The 21,502-nt window shown below is 44.6% G+C and overlaps 1 protein-coding gene across 4 annotated transcripts in view; it reads right to left on the minus strand.

Annotated features, from left to right (window-relative positions):
• Nucleotides 1-2,496: 2,496 nt before the first annotated feature.
• syt3 (synaptotagmin III) overlaps nucleotides 2,497-21,502 on the minus strand; it is a 28,354-nt gene continuing 9,348 nt past the window's right edge. Inside the window, exons 4-13 of one of the 4 annotated variants that reach the window (XM_029509131.1) lie at nucleotides 20,566-20,955; nucleotides 19,108-19,216; nucleotides 18,535-18,711; nucleotides 13,976-14,102; nucleotides 10,923-11,141; nucleotides 9,242-9,362; nucleotides 7,859-8,030; nucleotides 7,017-7,146; nucleotides 5,974-6,061; nucleotides 4,539-4,589 (exon numbers count right to left, since the gene is read on the minus strand). In XM_029509131.1, coding sequence (XP_029364991.1) covers nucleotides 5,978-6,061; nucleotides 7,017-7,146; nucleotides 7,859-8,030; nucleotides 9,242-9,362; nucleotides 10,923-11,141; nucleotides 13,976-14,102; nucleotides 18,535-18,711; nucleotides 19,108-19,216; nucleotides 20,566-20,955 — 1,529 coding nt within the window. In that variant the 3' untranslated portion in view covers nucleotides 4,539-4,589; nucleotides 5,974-5,977. Of the gene's footprint in view, nucleotides 4,590-4,640; nucleotides 5,566-5,973; nucleotides 6,062-7,016; nucleotides 7,147-7,858; nucleotides 8,031-9,241; nucleotides 9,363-10,922; nucleotides 11,142-13,975; nucleotides 14,103-18,534; nucleotides 18,712-19,107; nucleotides 19,217-20,565; nucleotides 20,956-21,502 lie in introns of those variants that run through there. The other 3 variants (XM_029509130.1, XM_029509133.1, XM_029509132.1) reach the window with 3 other exon arrangements.

The following is a 21,502-nucleotide window of genomic DNA, read 5'->3' on the forward strand; positions in this document are numbered from 1 at the left end:
CTGGGCAAAGTTCATCCGGGGAAGGGTTTTACGCCCAGGGCTAGCCTGTGGACGCAAACATGAAGCACCCTGCAGAGCTTTTTTATTCCGACAGAGCTACACAGCCAAACTAAACTGACAGAATGGATCATGAATGTTTGTGTGCGAATGTGTAAGCGTAGGCTACGCTTTACTCTGAAACTCTGATGCTCTCAGCTGCTCAGAGGGATGCACACTGTGTGTCTTGTTGCTTTGAACTTCAACACAAACAGTGCCAGCAGTTGCAGAGCAATTACAGAAAGCCTACTCTGCAAGTCTGCCATTTTCCTTTTTTTTTTTTATTGCTTAGCGTTTTGTTTTGAGTTTGGTCCGAGGATGACATAATAAAATATGAATGAGGAATACAGTTGGTGCCGTGACGTTTCATGTCTGCGAGGTCCAGGTGGTGGGGTAAAGACAATCCGTCTCCTGACCATGGTACCCAGCTGGGATGCTGAGGGCCAGATGGCCCGTTCACAACAGGTAATCACAGCCAACATGCTGATACACTGACATCCACACAAATGGGTTACCAGAGTTACCCAGAGCATTTGGGATGCTGTGATAGTACCATGCCCCGCCGGTCTCTGGGGCTTTCTCTGTTGAGTCCAGCACTGGTGCTGCGTTGTTTGCATAGTGAGTAATGAACTCTTAAATAGTGATGCTGTACTTCTATTTCTCAAATGAGGACATTAATTGTTTTATTGTAAATCACCCCGCATTCATATATTCTCCTTTCACGTTCCTCTTTGGAAGCCATGGTACCAGAGATCATGTCAAAAGGTGTTCCCCATAAGTTACCGCTTGTAAGGTGAATAGCATTTACACAGGTCAGCTCCTCTTTTAATACTGTGAACTGTTCCCCTTCAGATTCAAGCTGCTCTAATGCTCCTGTTGGGCGATGTTTCCACTTGACTGCATTAATTGAATTCATTATTTTTGAGGGTCTTTTAGTGATGGAATAAAATGTAAAAAACCGTGTATGGGGCATAATAATCGAGGTTTGCTGGAAGTGTGTGCTGACAACGATAAGAATTTGGAGTCGCAGTCAGGAAAAGGTGCTGCAGGTTCTAATGCTGCTTCATGAAGTGAATTTGGTCAAGTTTCTTAAGGACGTAGGTCCGCATTCATGCAGATGATCCTGCCAAGAAAAACTCAAGGCCAAAGTATCACCCAAAGCTACGGCATCCATCTTTAATGATGTGAGTTCTTTATCATTATGTGTAATATTCAGATATATTAGCGATGAGAGCTAATGGCTTGTTGTCTGTGTTTTTCACATAAATCCCTCCGGTGTGATACAGACAGCTCTATATTGTATATTGCAAACACACACACACACACACACACACACACACATCCCCCCAGTCTCTAACTTACCCCCCAACACACACACACACACAGACTCGTCCTCCCTCCCTCTTTGCCTCTTTCAGCTCACTGAACTGAGTGAAATGTCTTTCCGACTAAATGATTTTTTTTTTTTTCACGGTGGGAACGTTGCCATGGAGACAACATCCCCTCCTGCCCCGCCCCCCAACACCTCCATCTCACACACACACACACACACACAGACAACACACATACTTCTCTCTCTCTCAACAGTCAAGAGCATTACAGCCGTACTAACTGGTGCACTGTGATGTGTGTGTGTGTGTGTGTGTGTGTGTGTGTGCACGCGTGACTGGTGCTGTGTGTGTATGTATGTGTGTAGTGGGCCTGTAGTGTGTGTGTGTTTCCCTCCTCGTGAACTGTGAACACTGTCAGTATGCTGCAGGTGCCCCATGATGGGAGAGTCTATATACAGAGCTGTCCTCCTCCACCTCCTGTCTCTACTTCCATCTCCTCTTGCAGGTTTTCCTATTCGTGTCCTCCTCCTCCTCCACCTCTTCACTGGCATTCTCCCGCTCTTCATCCTCCTTCGTTTGTTTAATCCTCTCCTACTCCTCCTTTTGTGTCACCCCCCCACCCGCACATCTGAGCATCATTCTCCTCTCTTAGCTTTCTGCTGAGGCGCCGGGGTTTGCAGATTGCTACTGGTGGGCATCTTCGCTCTAACGGGAGATAATAACCACATGACAAATAATATGAGTGTGTTAAAAATAAAGGGCGGTGAAACACAAGCAGGGAGGCGGCGATGATGGAGGGGTGGGGGGGCGCAACTACACAGGGCAGGCAAGCCGTGCTCCAGTTTTTGCATTTAGGCAAAATGCAGCCACAATAAAGTATTCATGACAAAGTGGCTGAATAATTACACAGGACTTAATGCACAGCAGAAAGTCAGAAAGCTCGGCACTGAAAAAAGAAAAAAGTTGGGTTCAGGCTCCGTCTGTCCAGGTAGAGAGTCTTCACTGTCCATGTCGGAGTCAAATATAGACTGTGCATATATGAAATGCCCAGGGCTTTACATTTTATATATAGTGCATGTGACAGAAGCTCCAGCACGTTAAAGACGAAGACACAGACGCAAAGTTGGATGATACATATCCTTTATTTCCTTTATCATTGCTTCAGTCACACTGTTACTTACACATTCACCAACATCCTGCGACCGAGCTGTCCCGACTGAACCCCTCACTCAACAATTCTCAGCATTAACCAATAAAAAAGTAAACCTCTTGAATAAATTATATATAAAAAAACAACTGAAAGTCAAAAAGAATACCAATTCAGGAAAGATAAATACAGCATAAACAATGTTATTTCATCATTGTTGTTTCTGACCACAGAGATAAACAATTGCTAGGTCTCCATTGAGTCGTCATTAGTAGTATTAGTATCAAGTTCATTGTCAGATTTTGCTTAAAGCATCACTTATATAATTTTTCATTGCATCAAGTTGACATCATTCATGTTAATATAAGCATGCAAACATGTTTCCCCATGACCATTCAGAACTGCACTAACACGAGAAGACAGCGAGAAAGAGAATAAAGAGGAGGGAGGGGGGTGATACACGGAAAGAGGGCAAGATGGAGGGATGGGAGGGGAAGTGGGGAGAGAAAAAAGTGGAGCAAGACACAGATATAGGTGTGGGGGGGTAAAGGTGAGGGCTGCTGGAGGAGAGAATGAGTAATCAGACAGTAATCAGACAGACAGAAACAGAAGTGGGGGAGGGAGGGGGTGTGCCTGTTCCACTACCACTTCTGTAATCTATCACCAGGCAGTAACACAAGGGCTAAATAAGGACGACACGAGCAGAGAGAATTATGGGACCTCGACACCAATGGATCACTAACATATCTACTTATACAAGCCGATCAGTGCCCCCCCAGCTGACAAACCACACGGGATACCTGGAGGGGCAAATCCCAATCCTGCACGATCCAGAGGTAAAGAGACGTAAACTAGACTCCCCGGAAACACAGACACACGCCGTCCTCGACGAAAGTGTGTGAGTGTGTGTGCGGTTTGTGTGCGAGAGGATGAGAGGGAAAATGGCAACGGTAGCAAACACAAGTAGTTGTAGTGAGGTGTTGTACTGTTGTTCTGCTGAGGTTACGGTAGAAGTTGTAGCTGTAGTAGCGGTGACAGACATGGCTTTATAAGTCTATCGGTTTACACAGGAAGTAGAGAAAATCCAGGCGCTTGTTTTCTCACAACACCTCCTCCCTGTTGTCTCGCTTGAAGGGGATCTAAGTTTGTCACGATCTGTAGGCCGGAACGAACTGATGTTTTTTCTTCCTCCATTTTTTTGTTTGTTTTTGTTTTCCTTTGTGTAAATGTAATCAAAACACACCCGACAATTCAATTTTCAATCACTGAGCCATCTGGTTGTTGTTTTTTTTTTTGTTTTGTTTTTGTTTTTTGTTTTTTTTTACCCCCCTCGGACATACAGTACACAAATTACTGAAAGAAGTTCACAATCAACACAGTTACTTACATCAGGCAAAGGGTCAGACAGGAGAGGAGGGTGGAATGATTGGCAGCTGATTTCATCGACAACATAGACAATACAAACTAATGTCTATGAAAGACAGTGTTTCCCCAGGCACGTATAGTACACACACACACACACACACACACTCACACACACTCACACATAAAATAGCTCCCTGTAAAGACACAAGACAGAAGACACGTTTGGCTTCGAGACGGAGGCCGGATTCTGGGAGGGAGGGAGATGGAAAAGGACGAGGGAGGTGGTGGCGTACACACAAATGTGTCTCACACGCACGCACACACACACACACAAAAACACACAGACGCCAACAAATACAAAACAAACACAGAAACACACACTAATAAAAGCAACACGGACATATGTGTCCTGTGAAAAGTCTCATCCGGGACACGATGAGGACTCATGTTTTTTTTTTCTCGGGTGAAGTTTGGACGATGACGCCTTGAGAGAAGGAACCAGAAGCTCCTGGAATGATAGAAAAATAAAACAGAGCGGTGATTTCCTTCCCCGTGCGTTACGTCCTCCTGAGAGAGCACTCCGATCCTGAACGCAGGTTTCACCCAGCCCCCCTTTGAGTCCTACAGTAGGAAAAGTCCGCCGCTTAGGCCAAGAGATCCTGGGCTAGTCCATGTTTCTCAGAGGCTTAAACCATCGCATCCTAAGTGGACTGCAAAAAAAAAAAAAGATGGCATGAATGATCTCCTTCATGAATAACATGACACGAAAGACAGCAGAACAATTAGAAAAAAAAAAAAAGAAGAAATGAACCGCTGATATTGGATGAGCACCATGAGGACGGTGATGAAGAGCATGAGGAAGAGGGACACATTTCAAGGGTGTGTAACATGCTTAGACCAAATGAGTCCGTCGCTCCTCTGACATCAATTAAGACCGCAGGATGCTTCGCCGCCGTTCTTCTGGCGATAATCGGCCCGAGATAAGGCGAGGGGGAAGAATCCTCCATAGATGTTTTTGTCCCGCCAGGTACTCTGTGAGATTGTTTCCTATGCAGCAGGGCTTTTACTGTACACCAATGTTGCAAAAGGAAAAAATATCCACATGGTCATTTTCTCCTTTCTAAAGTCCACACAAGCGTATGAACCTTTGGTCCTGGTTGAAATGACTCAATCTGTCATGGCTTTCTTTTTTCTTTTTTTGTTATAAGGAGTTTGTTATAAGTTTGTCACATCACACTCCTCTTAGATGAAATACTACACTAATCTGAAGCACACATGAACTACGCACATACTACAAACTCTGTGTATATATGTGTGGGTGTGTGTGTGTGTGTGTCTTATGTGTGTGAGCTCCGGCGTTATATCCCAAATTTACACCTGACGTCAGCCTGACTAAACCGTTTAACATCTGCATGTGTTTGTAAATGTGTAGTCTGATGGTCAAAGTGTAGCTTGTGGTTGTTGTTGTTGTTGTTGTTGATGCTTTGTTTTTGTTTTGTTTTGTTTTTTTACTTTCCCTGCTTTGGCAAAGACAGCACAGGATTCGAAGGATTCATTAGCAGGAGCAAAACAGCACTAGCAGTTGGACACTAGCGGTGTCTCTGCGTCTCTCGTTCTTTGATGGAGAGAATATTCACAGATGAGAAGAAGGAAAGGAAAGTCTGGAACTGGAGAGATGATAATGACCTGAGGAAAGAGAGAGCGAGGGAGAGAAGGCAGATTAAGCAAGAGAGAGACAGCGGGGGGGCCAGAGAATATATAAACAGTGTACAGTACAGTAAGTTTTGGGGGGAAGGGACGCATTACATAACCCATAACATCTAGATTATACAGATGCTTCTGCCTTAGAGGTCCCACATCTGACAGCTCCACAGCCTCCACTTTATCACACACTCACAGTCAGCCCATGCTTTTCAAGCCTCCACCGGCTTCCTTCTGTAAATCTGACTGGGGAGCATCTGCTGCTCAGTATGTGGACGCACACCATACTTAAAGATCCAGAGCAGAGGCAAATCAAGGAGCTGCCCGGGGGACGACGACGGGAAAAAAATAATCCAATATTAAAAAAAAAAAAAAACCAAAGAAGAAGCTCACAGTTTTAATCGGAGTGAGGACTGTCCACCACGATGTGAGGCTTCGGGGAGGATGCAGGCTTCGACACAAATGTACCAATAGCTTTTTCCTGCAGGGAAAAAAAAACATTTTATGAATGCCATGAATTTTATTCATTCAATTGATTTACTCTTACTGCGCCATCATTACCACCAGACTGTTTATAAAGAGAGACCTCGTCCAAAGGTCTCTGAGCTGCTGTTGGCATCTTAGCAAGGCCGGACAGAATACAAGAACATCATGGCTAATTTATTTTAAAAGTCTTCCCCTGTACATTTGTCAACAAACTAGCTGCAGAGGAACCAAAAACTTTTGGTCCCAGGACATAAAAATCTTTATTTCTGCTGTGAAGTTGGATTCAAGCAGATCAAGTGGAGCCATCAAAGGAACTACACTTTTTGGCACTCTGATGTTCACAAACAAACTACGTGTTGAAATGGCACCAAATTCATTTAATCAATAATTCAGCATCTTTGTAAATACAGTCTTGATGAAGCTGTTGTGTATTTAAGGTAGGGTTAGGTTATTTTTCTATATACCAACATTTAAAAGGGAAATTCTGTTCATACTTCCAAGCGATATTTATTTGTGGTTACTGATTAAATTTTTATGTCAAAAACATTTCAGCTTCTAAAATATGATTTAAAATATGATACATTAATTACCCAACTGTATATAAAGTAATTAAAATGTGCCGTACAGTCTGTTTAGCAAATTAACTGTTTAATTTTATGATTAGCTTGATTTTGCTCGTATTTATGATCTTACATTAACACAAGACTTTCATTTGTAATGGATTTCTGAAAAATTTCCCATTAATTCTTCCAAGTTAGATACAGTTAATCAGTGATACTGCGGTTGCGCCATGCGATAAAAATAATTTCGGTCAGTATGTCCAGCACCAACCGAAGGACAGAACCTAACATATGCGGAATGAGATCATACTTGTGACACATGGATGCACACGTACGCACACACGGTCATGCTCACGCACACGTGAACACTCACAATGATGTGCTCATTACCTCCACAAGCTGATGCCAGTGTTCTATTGGTTTGCGTGGATTGGCCAGCATGGCTGCCCAGTGCTCTCTCCCCGGACCGTCGGCTTCGCTGCCCACACGGCACATCCCTATAACCTCGTTATGACCGATACTGACACGCAGCGAGGGATGAGGGATGGAAGCAAGGAGAGGAGAGACAGTGAGAGCAGAGAGGGGAGTCGGAAGGAAAGGAGGGGGGTGGAGAGCGAGAGGAAGAGAGAGTGAGTATATAAAAAAAGCAGGGAGAGAGAGCAGCCACAGAGGGTCTCATTTATCAACCTTGAGCATCAGGAAGAGTACAGCAGCAGAGGAAGGATATTGAACACAGCCCTGTATAATAAAAGCTGGTATGTGAGCTCACGGCAGGCACAGGCACAACGTACAAAAGCACACACCTATGGAGACGCCAAATGGAGGGCAGACTACACAACACGGAGGTGGCGCATCTATACACAAACACATCGAGCGGCCAAGTGTTGCTGTGAGCGGCAAACAAACGCTGGCAAGGTTACGCTTCCTCTTTCACCATTAGCATAAACCATGCCTATTCATGAGGAGCACGTCTTTGTACGACAGGGAACGTCCACCAGGCGGCTGACTCATGAGGGAGGGGGCGGTGGCAGGGGGCCACGCAGTGATCAACGCTGCTTCAAAACCGTCAGAAATGTGACAACTGCAGGGGAGCAGCAAGCATTGCACTGTATGTGCTAACTGTAATCAGCACGCTTCACAGGAATGACCAGTTTTATCTTAAAGCCCCCGGAGCATGCAGCAGCGTCAGAGCAACAAACGTGGCGGCGGCGGCGGCGGCAGCGCTCGCTCACCAGTCATAGTCCATCACTGCGATGATGATGGACACACTTTCTATGTTTTCGTTGGGAATGTCAAACACCAGCGCCTCATTGTACGTGGGGTTCAGCGTGTTCTTCTTAATGGAGGTCTTCCTCTTTTTTAGCCTCCGTCCGTCACAGATCAGAGAGGCTTTCACATACGGATCTGAAGGAGAGGGGAAGGCAGGAGGGGAAACAGCGAGGTGTAAGGAGGAAGAAAAAGACAGGGAGACGGGGAGAGAGGGGCAGGAAGCAGAGAGAATGAGATAAGGGGGTGTCTCCTTCAAACTGTTGGGTATTATGCTCACAGGTATCTGTGTCTGTAACACATAAAAGGCATGAAAATCAAGTCACCTTGGCAAAGCTGGATTAAGAACACAAAGGGAGAAAAGGAGCCCAGGTTGAATCACTTCACTTATCCGTTCAACATGTGCAGCTCAGTGACAGCAGCCAAGGAAAACACAAACACACAAACACACACACCCACGACTCCATTTTTATGCTGTAATTTCTGAGCATCTTTCCGTCACTGCAATCATCTCGGGTTCACCGTGGCTATAATAGCGGCCTGTGGTCATTATCATCGGAGATCTCATTTAATCTGGGAGTGCCGCTGTGGCAATCACCGAGTCTTTAATTGAAGGGTAAATAAAGATAAAGCCTGCATGCAATGCCTTTGGTAATTCAATATGAGCATTAGCCATTCTTGACATCAGTCTGGTGGGTGAAACTCTGATTCTGCAGACGTACAGAAATGGAAACTTTTTTTCAGTGTTGTTTCTGAAACCCCCCCCTCAGGTTATATTTTCATAATTTCTACACTCCTGGAAAAAAACAACCTCCCTTCACATTTTCTTACATTGTTGGAAAACCATAAATCTTGTGAGGCTCATATTCATTCTGAGATTTATTTAGGGAACATTTATAGTCATTTATGTCAGCACGCTTCGTTTGCTTCTACCTCAGGTGGTGATTTATTAGATTTCCAAAAATCGGTTTCTGCAAAACTTGTTGGTTTTACTTGTTACTTATTGCATCCAGGAGCTGCGTCGCTCTCCATCTTATCAAGGGAAGATTTTTTTTATTTTAGTGCTAAATGTTGTATAAGTTCCTGTTTTTATTTCAGAGAGCTGGCTCCATGTTTAGCGGCGATGTTTATATAGAAGAAAAATGTCCCCATGCGGCTTCATGCCAGATCAGGAAAGCAATGAGCAACACCAGTAGCTGTTATTTTTAGACACTGTTAAAGCTGCTCTCCGTCACATTTATTTTTGTTTTTGTTGTTGTTGTTGTTTCCTTAAACAAGTTTCCAGTCAGGCAGCTTGCTGGAGGCCTCGTAGCGGCAGTGATGTGAGTGTGAGTGTGTAAATCCTTTACCTGAGAAGCCGGTCAGATCCATGGCTTTGAGGTTGGTGGCCTTGATGATTGTGGCGGTGAGCCTGCCTGCAGTGGGCAGGTAACACAGCGAGAAATTAAGCTCCCCGAGATCAGCCTTCTCCTGCGGGTCAACACAGACACACACAGGAAAGGGATCAGTGACGCAGCAGCAACTAACAGATGTAGTTAGCAATCTTTATATATATATTATGCTTGTCTTTTGCCTGAAAAGAGCTACAGTAAATCTGACAGACGGCGTTGAAAGCGGCGTCACTGTAAATGAATCATACGCCGATCTGCTGATGGCCCCCCCGAGCCGAGGAAAGTGCTAAGCGGAGGTGACGATTCTCCTGGCCTTTTTATATCGCTCCCTCCACTCCCATCCACTGATCTCACCCTAACCCTCGCTGCCTGTGGCGGTGCGGTAATGACACCGGTGGTATTCAGGTCACACTGTGGCGTGATGACTCCTCACTGGTTTTGAGCCCCACAAATCAATACTGCCCCGAGTGAGGCAGTGAAATCCACCAAGAGGCCGATGTTTTAAATTTGTCCAATAGATGAAACAGCCATGCCAATTTTTTTTTTTTAAACTTTGCTCTATCTAATTTGCTAATAGCCGTCTGTGAATATTGCATATAAATCTGCTTGGACAGTGCTTGATATAAAGTTTGGATGTGGCCAGCGGTGAATTTCCAGTCATCCATCTGAGCTGTTTTGTTTTTTTGTTTTTTACATTACCATTCTCTGAATTAATCTACACTGCAGGTTATTTCCAGTCTGCAGCCGCTCTGCACAGAGTGTTCATCCAAAGACAAGGATCAAACTTCACTCTGAAACTTTGCTGCAGTTTTGGGATATTTGTGGCTTGAATGCTAAAAGTTTTTTATATCGAGGTGTGTTTGGGATCTCAGCGACTCACAGACTGTTAAAAACAGATGTTTACAAACTGAAGAGCCTTAAATCTAATGACTGGTTGTGAAAAGAAGCCAGATTGTGCTGAAGTCTATGGGAAATTGGCCCTCCTCCTCCCTGATTTATCAGCTCAGTAAACATTTTCTTTATGAGTTTCTGGTCTCAGTCTCTAGTTTCAAGTCTTCAACATGACGTTCATTTTTAAACAATGAGGAAAATAAACTCAATTATGATAGAGTACAGAGCAGGTCGGATCAGTTCTCGTTTCAGGACAGCAGCTCAAAAAGAGACAGGCAACGCCACGGTGAGTTGACACCTATTGTTAACGGACTCGGGGGGTTGCCAGAGGCTCGGTGGTTCGGGTGGATGCCTCATCAGTGCAAATACTTAAAGTAGAGTCTCCTCTTCCCTGCGTGTCATTTTCCATTCCTGTCCTGTTGAATAATACAGGCATGAAATGAAGGAACCGAGCAAAGTTGGTTTTTGAATATTGAATGCTTCTATTTCCAAATTTGTACTTTTGCACAAATCAAAATGGCCGTCAGTTGTTGAGCAATAACAGGATGAGGAGAGCAGAACATTTAGTGTAATCGATAATCTGAGACATAAACATGTCTCTTTCTCCAGCTGTCAACATGAACGTGGAGCCAAGAACACGTCCTCATGTGTTCTTCATGCTCAAACATGCTGTGTGTTTTATTTTCCATTTGTCTTCATCTATCCCTGGCTCTATCTAGTTCTCAAAGCTTTGCAGACGTGACCTTACCGCGGTGCCCTCCACGATGTCCCTCCACACGGGCTTGTCCCCGCTGCCCTCGCTGAAGTCGAGCAGGTTGTCCACCACCACCTGGCCGATCAGGTCGTGTCTGGAGAAGCGGTCGAAGTCGTACACGGAGAAATGCAGCTTCCTGGAATGTAGCTCATTCAGCGGCACGCCGAACTGAAATGTCTCGTTGAACACGGGGTTTAAGGTCTTTCTGTGAACCTGACGGAGACGAGACAAGACAACACATCACATAATGGTGAACAGCAGCATCACACTCAGGGGGCATCTGCTGGTAGGTGAGGGGGGGTGTTACGGCATTTTGGGGTCAGACTCCGTAATTGTCCGACATACACACCAAATCTTTATCTCAGCTGACATTAACCAGAAGGTTTAATGGTCTGAGGGGTTTTCACGTTATCACGTTCCCTCCAGGTTCTCCTTCTCTTTAGGTTAATTAGTGGCTCTAATTATCATGTAGATGTGAATATAAATGGTGGATTCAGGCTGGGGGGGGCTTGCCCTCCCTAGTATCGACCGGGATTGGCTCCTTTGGTGGCAGCACAGCACAGCTGGATAAATATCTTTCCTCACTATTTCTTTTCCGCTGAACTTTAACTGGAGCATTTTTATTTTGCTCGTTGTTTGTTGATGATCAGATGATGTCAAGATGTTCCATTCCAATTTTAAAGCAAAAACTTAGCCCAACACTTCCCATGATTACATTAAAATGTGAGAAATGTTTCACTTTTCTTCTAAATATCGACATCGCCAACATGTTTCCTGTCTTATTGTACAGTCATATTATTTTTCCTCTTATTCCTCTCAGCCTCTGTCGTACTTTCATATATTGATAATGAATAACGACACATTCATGTGATGTAATCAGAAGTGTTGCCACGTTTCCTTTATGGTCAGGCTCCAGTTTGTTTGTTTTTATTTTGCCTCGACAGCTCTGAGCTGCACTTTCCTCAAAACCCAAGAAGCGCCACTTGCTGTTTGACAAGACTCATTTCTGAGACGCATCCGCAATCCTCAAAGATTCTTGTAATTTTCTGGTTTTCTGTCCACCACCACTGTTTCATGTGCCTTTTTATTTCCTCCGCAAAACACTGAGGAATCACAAACTGCCGTCAAATGAGGAGTTTTTCAAAGTTTGTCATGTCACTTTAATCTGCGACTCACATTTAGCTTCAAGGGGTTAAAGTCTGACTCCTGAAAACAGCACAGAGACGCAGCCGGCCATGACGCTTTCCTCTGTCGAATATTTTTTTGCCATCTTTGAGCTCGGGTTTTATGGTGAGCGTAGTTTCTTTCTGCCATTTTACTGGAAATAAAATGAAAACATTAAAGGCGTTGCTTCGTGAAACCCGTTTTTTTTTTTTTTTTTGAATATAAGAGCTTTGATTAACTGCCTGTGGAATGAATCATCTTGTGCTGGAAGGAGCAAAACAACCTTTACTATTGTGGGTAAATGTCATGAATCAGTATTTCAAATTGAGTGATCTATATTCATTTACAAAAAAGGAAAGAAAAACAAGACAGCCAGATACGGAGTAATCCAAATGGGGCTTTGATTAATAGTGCAGCCGAATCGTCCTTGGGCGACATAATTAACCTCGATGACACCGGCCGACCTTGTTCCTCAGCCGGGGGGAGAAAAGTACATTAAACCTTTTCTTGCGAGCTCAAATCAGATCTCCTCAAATGAAATAACTGAATTTCCAAGCTGTTCCCAGACATTCCTGAGGTCTGCAGCGACCTTTAGGAAGACCTGTGTTGACTTCCTAAACCAGTCCACCTTCTCTGTGACTCAGTGTTGTTTCCTGCCTCCCCCAGCAAGTCAAGCCAACCGGATCACTTTCGACGGCCTTGATGGGAAGGGAGCTGCTGTAATTTCCCATTCATCGCATCCTCGTGGCGTGAGCAACTTTTTCTGTATTTGGCTTCAATCCCCACCATAAAATATTTTGTTTTTGGTGGATGGATCTTGTCGCCGTCAAATCATTTGAAGTAAATACTGTTATGCAATAAATCCTGTGATAATTAAAATGTGACACACACTAGATTTTTCCAAATCCAGCTTCTTCTACCACATAAATCATCTGTCACTCTGGCTTATTAGCGCTTGATGATTACTTGTTAGTTTTGGATTAAACGGCAGCTGACGGAGACGGCGAGCGTTTGGAGACCAGGAACACAAAACACCCAGCATTTCCTCGTAGCTGACGTCTGCCTCTCTCTTTAGAAAGCAGTTGGACGGATAAAATTGTGGCAAAATATGAGTGGTGTAAAAACTATGTTAGTGAGGATGTGATTGAAATTACAAAAATCATCTACTCTCTAAATAAAAGAGGAGCCTGTATTATGCAAATGACAGAAGCATTCACACTTCAATGCCTGAAAGGGCTTTTGTGATATACAGGAGACAGTTACACAAAGACAATGATGGGGAGGAGGGGGGCACCAAAAGGGAGCGATTTCAAACTCTGGTAGCGTTGCTCACACTTTTTTTTTTTTTTTTTTAAATGGGGCTCTACTATCAATTCTGGCCCTTTTTAGCTTCAGAGTTTCCCCTGTTTTATTCCGTCTGTAGAAAACTACTGGTGGTATTTATGGGTATACAACAGCACAAATTCACATTTGTGAGGCCACTGAGCTCGTAAGTCTTGAGCTTCTCTGCAGAGAAAATAAATTAGAGCAGAGGAGGTTTCTTTTCTTTTCTTTTCTTTTTTTTTTTGAGATCTAATGGTAGATTTCCTGGTACAGATCACCCTGAGACATCCTCAAATATTGACTGGACTGTCCTCAAATGGCCAGAATAACACAAATGAGTTGAGTAGCAGCTGCTTACAATAGTCTGAGGCACATTATCTTGAATAAATTATGTCCCAGATTAGATTAGATTACATTAGTGAACCTGTAATGATTCCCCATGAGGAGGAGGAGCAGCAGGGATCAGGCGGGGGGGGGGGATGAGTCAGCGCTGAAGACGCTGAAAATAAATGAAGGTTTTTTAGTGAAGATACAGGTGAGTGTTTGGGAGCGGGAGGCACCTTGGTCTGGAATTTCTTCTTCCTGTCTGGCAGTAGGTAGATCTTCACGTACGGGTCGGAGAAGCCGTTGGCGTCCTTCGCTGGCAGGTCCAAAGCTTTCAGGATCTTCACAACCAGCTGCTCCGTGCTGAGACACAAACACACACACACACACATATATTTATAGATATAAATCTGTATTTATAGCACACTCTTATGGACACATGCTCATAAAAAGTCCAGACAAGATCAGCCCACGCTCCCAAACACCTGAGCAGGCTTTAATGGTGGGGGCAGCTCTGTGTCTCTGGAGCTCAGAGGAACCAGAATAGAGTGTGTGTGTGTGTGTGTGTGTGTGTGTGTGTCATCAGTGCAGCTGTTCCACGGCTGCCCTATAAGCGATCTTATATGTAAGGACAGATGTGCAGCCAGTGAGTCGGAGTCTGGCCGAAGCTGAGCTCATTAATAATCCTTAACATGCGACCCAACAGATCTGTAAACGCAGGAACAGAGCCGACCAACTGCAGTCAATCAACAGAAACTTTAATCTACTTCACCATCAATTTGTCCCTCTGCTCACTTTAAAGCCACAAAGCGATTGTGTCTTTCTCTATCTGGGTTTTAACTAATCAGGACAGAATAAGAAGATTAAGGCTGATAACGGGATTAATCTATAACAGAAATAATCATTAGTTGCAGCCTTGCATAAAATGTGAAAGCAAAAGCTTCGGCATCTGGCTGATATTGTTTGTGGGGTTTAATCAATACTGTGTGAATCTGTGGCTGTTAATCTGAGAGTCTGGGATCACCAGTGAAAATAAAAGACTGCAGCACGAAATCATTTTTAATTTGGAGGATTTTTTTCAACATCTTTATAAAAAAATCTGAAATAATCTACGAGCTGAGGGTCACAGGTTCAAAATAAACATCAGGTCATTGTTTAATTTACCAAAAGGCAAAGTCAATGATGGTCGACAATAACTGGAGCTAAATGATAAAAAATAAGAATTCCTCCATTATTCAGAATTAAGATGATCATTTGGTCCCTTTAATGCAAAGTGACTTTGAATGTCCTGTCCAAAGTTTACGATCGTAAAAGAGAAAAAATTCAAGATTTGGCAGATTTTTTTATTTATTTCTTTTTTGTATCTTTGGTACTCAATCATGGAAACAGATAGCTGATATATGAACATTGTGTATTTTATCAACACTTTTCTAGTCTTAACCATTTCGAAATGAAACCATTCATGACATAACTGTTTTGTGCTGTGAGATGACTAAACACTGATATAATATGGGGAAATCAGGAGCATTGTTGACCTTTAAGGCAGACACACACTCACAGATGCACATGCATCCACTGCAGCCGGGCTCCCTTTGTCATGCACACACATCTTTACATCCGAACGCTCCGTCCACAGTCGTGGCTGCGTCTCACGCACCGTTTATTATGGATTTAATTAGCAGATGAAGATGAAGACGGCTCGAAGGCCTTTAATCAGCCCTCGTTAGACTGTGTCTCCCCGTGTTAACCAGCGTGTCAGCACTTCATTAGCTGCTTTGGTGGAGCGGCGTGAACTTGGGGGCAAAGGAGGGACCAGCAGGGCAAACGGCAGCACTGACCCCACCAGTGCTGATGTCCTCCGTCCGCCTGCTGTGTGTGTCCCAATCACAAAAAAGACAAGCGGCTCGGCTGCTTGGCCGCGTCCAATCAGGACATATGTTTACCTCTGTATCATGTCCAATTAAGGCAATTGCATAAACATGCCCTCTCTCTGCAATCACATCGAATCAGGGAAATGATATACAGAGCAGGCCGCGGTAGGAAATTACATTTCCAGCTCTGCCAGATACATTTTTTTAATGAGAAAACACTGACCAATTCAAATATGCGTCTAATGATCATTTAGTCCAGTGTGATTTTGTGACATGCTGCTGGTAGAGTCTGCAGTCGGGGATGAACCAGTGCGCTTCATGGCAGAGCTGAGATGTACAATAATTGGAAACGACAGGAAGCAAAAAACAAACAAACATAAAGAAGCCGATAAGCACCACTCCCCTCATCTCTTTCCTGCGTCGCTTGTTTGTTGCACAGACACGGTTACAGACTCTCCTGTGCTCACGTGTCTTATTACAGAACAAGACATGAGTCTGAACTGACACCAAGGTTTTTACACAATCCCCGGGGCGTGCTGCAGAGAATATACCTATTACTGCTCGGGCAGAGAGCGAAATTCACGGCCTTACTCCTGGCAGACAAAGCCCTGAAAGCTAGCTGCTTCTCCCATGGTGGGAAAGTGTTGGCTTTTAATGGGACTGTCAATAGAAAGGCCGTTCCCGAAGGATCTGAGGAAGATTGACATTGTTGTTCTGACTGTTACTCTCCAAACAGCAGGGGTGTAACACATTAACATACCAATCTTATCTCAGCTGCGGCGCTAACACACTTCTCCGCACACATGCCCACACACTTGCCTCGCAGCTACATTTCTAACCTCTCGTCTTTACTCCTCAGTCACTCCCTCCATCATACTCCGGCTTCCCTCCGGCGTAATGACAGGCGACTACATAAATTATCCTATGACTTTATAAATCGGGGCAAAAGGGGCACATCCAGCTCCCCTGCTAATTCCCTGTATCTGTAACTCTCCAGCTGCAGCGCGTTCTGGCATGATTATGTGGTGACAGGGGCTGCTGTTTAAAGTGGCTCAGCATATATAATTCATGACTGAAACAGCCCCTCGCTCCTTTTCTTTTCTGACCATCAGCACTTTCAGCCGTTGTAATGTTTCTATATGTCAGGCAGAAACAGGAGGCGGTGGGGTCGTGTGGGGGGGGGGGGGGGGTGATTCTCTGCCAGCTGAGACATGCAGCGAGAAACACAAAATTTGCCACGCACCGAAAATAAGCTTACGGTACCTACACAAATCAAATCAAATTTATAAATAAGGTGCCAAGTCATAACAAAGTTACATCAAGGCACTTTGCGCACAGAGCAGGTCTCAACCAAACTATTTATGGAGTTGTTGAGGAGGCCCAACATGTCCCTCAGAAGGCAGAGACCTCGGGCAGAACCGGGCTCGGGGGGGCAGTCAGAGACACAGCAGAGCATCCTTCGCCGCCTGACACCCACCAATTACACACTTAGACCCAAATTCTCCGGCTGAGAACGTTCAAAGGAACCAAATGAAACTAAATACAGCAATCTGTGCCACACTGCTTAATCACTTACATTTAATGGAAACACCTTCTTATGCTGAAACATTCATATTTCAGCATTATCATAAACAAACAAGACCACCATTGAGCCACATCCGAGGACTAGCCTGGTGCTTTTCACAATTTTGAGTAAATCTGATGCTCACTGGGAATTTTCTACTCAGAGTTTCCTTTTCTTTTTGGATCTACGGAGGAGGCTGAACTTGTTGAGACATTTCCCACCAAGCACCTTCATAAGGACAGGCTGGATCTGCTCGAAGCTTTCTGACTTTGTGTTCGCAGAACTTTTCACCCACTGCCGCGATCAAAGCGGTGCAGAGACAGACCTATTCACCGGAGACGTGCAAAAACTGTAGTAGAGCGGATGCACCCGGTGTTGAATTCATCAGACAGAGTTCAGATTTAAATTCTCCGTACGCTGCGCTGCCATCGAAGAAGCCTCCGAGTGAAGAGCGCTGTGTTTTCTTTTTTGTGCACAACACAACTGTATGGATGACGGTGAAAAAATATTTAGCTCTTTAAGTTGAAAGTGCATAAAAACGCAGAGGTGCACGCTCACTACGTCTCCCAGGGTCCATTTCAGCAAGGAGAATCCAATGACAGGGCCTAAAGCTTCCTCCTTCAGCTGGGAAAGTGTTCTGAGGAGGCGGGAAAAGGCGGCCATCATGGTCGCATCTCATATGAGCATTGTGATGCCGCACAAATCACAGAAAGAAGGAGTAATTCAAACTGCTGGACCAATAAAGGCTCCTACGTTATCTATGACAACTGACTTCAGTGACATTAACCTAATGTTAGCATTTAGCTCAGAACACAACCTCGTAGAGATGTTAATTTTAACTGAACTAAATTAAACTAATATGACATCAAGCATGTGTTTACACTATGTGTTTAAAATAACTGAATAAACTGAATACTGAATACTTGGCCAGTAAAGCTAATGCTCAAGCACGATCAGCGTAGCTAGCATGATTATGAACTTAAGTTTGGTTATATCAGTTAAATTCAGTTTTAACTAAAGTAAAGGATGCCGGTTAGCATGCTACTTTACCTCAAGAAAGATGGACAGAGCAGCTAGCTTGGCTGTGGAGTGGTGCTTCATGTGTAACTATGTTTTGTGAGTCCACCTCCACATAGAATAAAGTTTGCGTTGCACGCTTGCATCTTTCACGTGCCTTTTTGCACACGGACCGGTCCGCATCGCTCGGCCTGTTAGATCACCTGCTGACGACATAACAGCCTCATTCTTCTCCGGTGAACTTTATACCTCCAAATTATTTCTGGTGATGATTTATTAATCTTGACATTCACCAGTTTTTTACATAAGAGGGCGCCGGCAGGTAGCTTGTGTGTAAACCTACTTGAAGGCGTAGCGTAGGAGGAAGCTGATCTTGCCGCAGTGTTCTCCCTGTTTGCCTTCGCCCTGGTCGCCTTTGGGCCTGTACAGCTCCGGTTTGATCTGCCCGATGCAGGTCACCTGCTCCTTCTCCTCGCCGTGGAAATCAGGGCTGGAGAGCTGGTGAGTCATTGGCTTCGGCCTAAACGAACACACAAGAGCTCACATACACAGTCTGCCGTCCAGCAGTTTAAACCAGCAGCAGGTAAACCACCGCACCACCTGCATGCACTGAAGTGTTGTCTAATTAAGGCTGGTTGTGTAGTGAGCGTGCAACTGTACAAACCACAAAAACACAGCATTAAATCTGCTGCATGAAGACAATGGTGAAGACAGATGATAGAGAGTAAACTAACACAGAGAGGTTCAAAAAGTGCTCATTCGGGGGAAACAAGATTAAAGCTAACATTGTTTTTATCAGCAGGCTCTCTAAAACTGCTTCTTTTATGTAATCTTCTTCCGTTTCACTTTAATGATCACTTGCTGGAGGTCTAGTTTACCGGACCAGAGTGAACTCAGTTGCCGGCTCGGTACTGACCGTGGGGTGACCTGCTGCTGGGAATGAGCGTTGGGCAGGTCTTTATGGGGCTGAGCTCCGCCCTCCGAGTTTGGGACATCTGGGGACGTCTGGCTGAGCTTCAGAGTCCCTAACAGAGACAGAAAACGTTATTCATGCTGCTGGAGTCCTGCAGCTCTATAAGTGTGTGTGTCTTTCTGCAGAGCATTGATCCCATTGATTGGATCTATTGATCAAACAGACGGTGATTTAACAGCAGAGAGGAGGGAAGAGTTGATCAGACAGTTTCACAACGGTGGAACATGAGCCAGCATGAAAGACCAACAGCACAGAGATGTGAAAACAACACACATCCAGCTGCAATAAAGACGGCCAGCAAACATTTAGTGAATTATGACAAACAACCTGCACTGGAGCTGACAGCCAGCGTAAATACACAACGAACACTGCAGCCTGTACTGACGTCTGCTTAAAAAGTCATTTTATTGTCCTAATCGCTTGTTGTTGCACTTGTGTGACCATTTCCAGTGTAAAACAGCAGAAAAAAATAGAAATTGTCAGTTATTTTATGAAAAACTTTTTTTTTTGGTCCAAACTGTCGCACAAAGCCCAAATAGCACCGTTGACGACGAAAGCAGCTGATTCTCACATTTTAGAAGCTACGCTGGTCAAATGTTTGGCGTTTAGTCTCAAAAAAGGATTTGAAACAGTGAACTGATGATAAAAAAAATAGCTATCATCTGATGCAAGCCTGATTGTGAGATGTAATTGTTTTGTCGTAAAAAAAACCCACACAGAATTACACGCCAGCTTTGCAGCTTTTGAGCAGATTTTCATGGCGCATTTAGTGTTTGGTTTGGTTTCACTGCTCACATCAACTTTGTTTCCAGCAGCAGCAGCAGCAGCAGGCAGCCGCTTTCTGCTAACAAGCTCTGATACAACTGACCGCTGAAGAAAGCCCAAAAACAAAGGGGGGGGGGGGGGGTTTATTCATCAGGTGGCCAGAAAGATGACTCTGAAGCTCTGCTGGTTTCACACGTTATCCCAAACAGCCTTATAAGGCTTATATATTACACAACAGTCTGAGTGTTCACCGCAACATGCTGACAAAAAGTGATTTATGCAGCTTTAAGGGAATAAACAAATTAATCCTTTAATGAAAATGTAGGCAATATGTGTTGTAATTAAAACTTCCACTAAAAGATCAGCCTAACTTTTTTTTTAATACTGTATAACTAAGTGTCTGAAATAAGAGAACAGGACAGTAAGATGAAAAGGTAATATTCTTTGAATGTGGCTCTACTGAAAGAAATCCCATTTATATGTAGAATAATGGTCAGCATTCATCAAACTGGTGCAGCACAGACGAATTACTTTCACTGTCTGCAGGTAAATGTATTAAATTCAGTTTATTAACCGAGATGTCGCATTGCTCTTACAGTTCGACTGGGATTAAGAATGTCCAATGTCTTCTCTCACCAGCGTTGTTGGGGTAGGAGTCCATGTCCAGGTAGGAGTGCTCCTGAGTCTCGTGTGGCCCCCCTACCACACCTCCTACGTCGCCCCTCTCGAGCCCCACCAGGTCAGAGAAATGGGGCTGGCCCTGCTGGCCCAGCGTGGGGTAGAGCGAGGACGATGACTGGCCCTCCTTCCTCTGAAGCAAGGGGGGCAAGAGCGACGAGCCCCCGGCACCTCCCAGGTTTCCGACGCCGGCGCTTCCTGGGAGCAGCCCCAACGTCAGACCCAGGCCTCCGCCCTCCTTGTCCCGCCATGGCAGCCAGCAGAGCTTCCACGAGACGAAGAGAGAGACGGAGAGGAGGACGATGCCGCAGAACGTCACTATGACCGACAGCAGGCTGACGGAGATCTCTACGGTGAGGAAGGTAAAGACAGAAAGCACAGGAGAGCTTCATCATCACCACATTTACTGAGGGAGTCATTGGACTCACAGTTAATCCTGAAGAGGGCATGAATGTGTGCTCCAAATGTCAAGGCGATCCACTAAAACAGCACAAACCCAAAGCTCGAGTTGGTGCAACAGGAGAAAATCAACAGACCACCAAAGGACTCTATAAACACCAAAAATAAATGATGGTCACAGCAACGCTAGCAAAGCGTGCTGGAAAACAACTAGCTAATAGCACTAACACGTGATGAATGCACCCGACAAATCAACCATAAACACACAATCCACACAAGTCTCAGCAGCACGAAGCACGAGAAACAGAACCGGAGAGAGAGAGGAGCTGCTGGAGGCATCAATTGATATGCAACGTCCCCTGAAGCTCATTTCCTTCGTTCGATTCCTGAGCTTAAAAAATGGGGGCAAACGTTGGAGGAGTGGAGAGGAGGCGGGATGGGTTGGGGTGGGATGGAGGAAGGAGGGGAGGATTCGACAAACAATTAAAAGAACAAA

The sequence above is a fragment of the Echeneis naucrates genome, chromosome 8 (assembly GCF_900963305.1).
Source record: "Echeneis naucrates chromosome 8, fEcheNa1.1, whole genome shotgun sequence".
NCBI classification, from domain to species: domain Eukaryota; kingdom Metazoa; phylum Chordata; class Actinopteri; order Carangiformes; family Echeneidae; genus Echeneis; species Echeneis naucrates.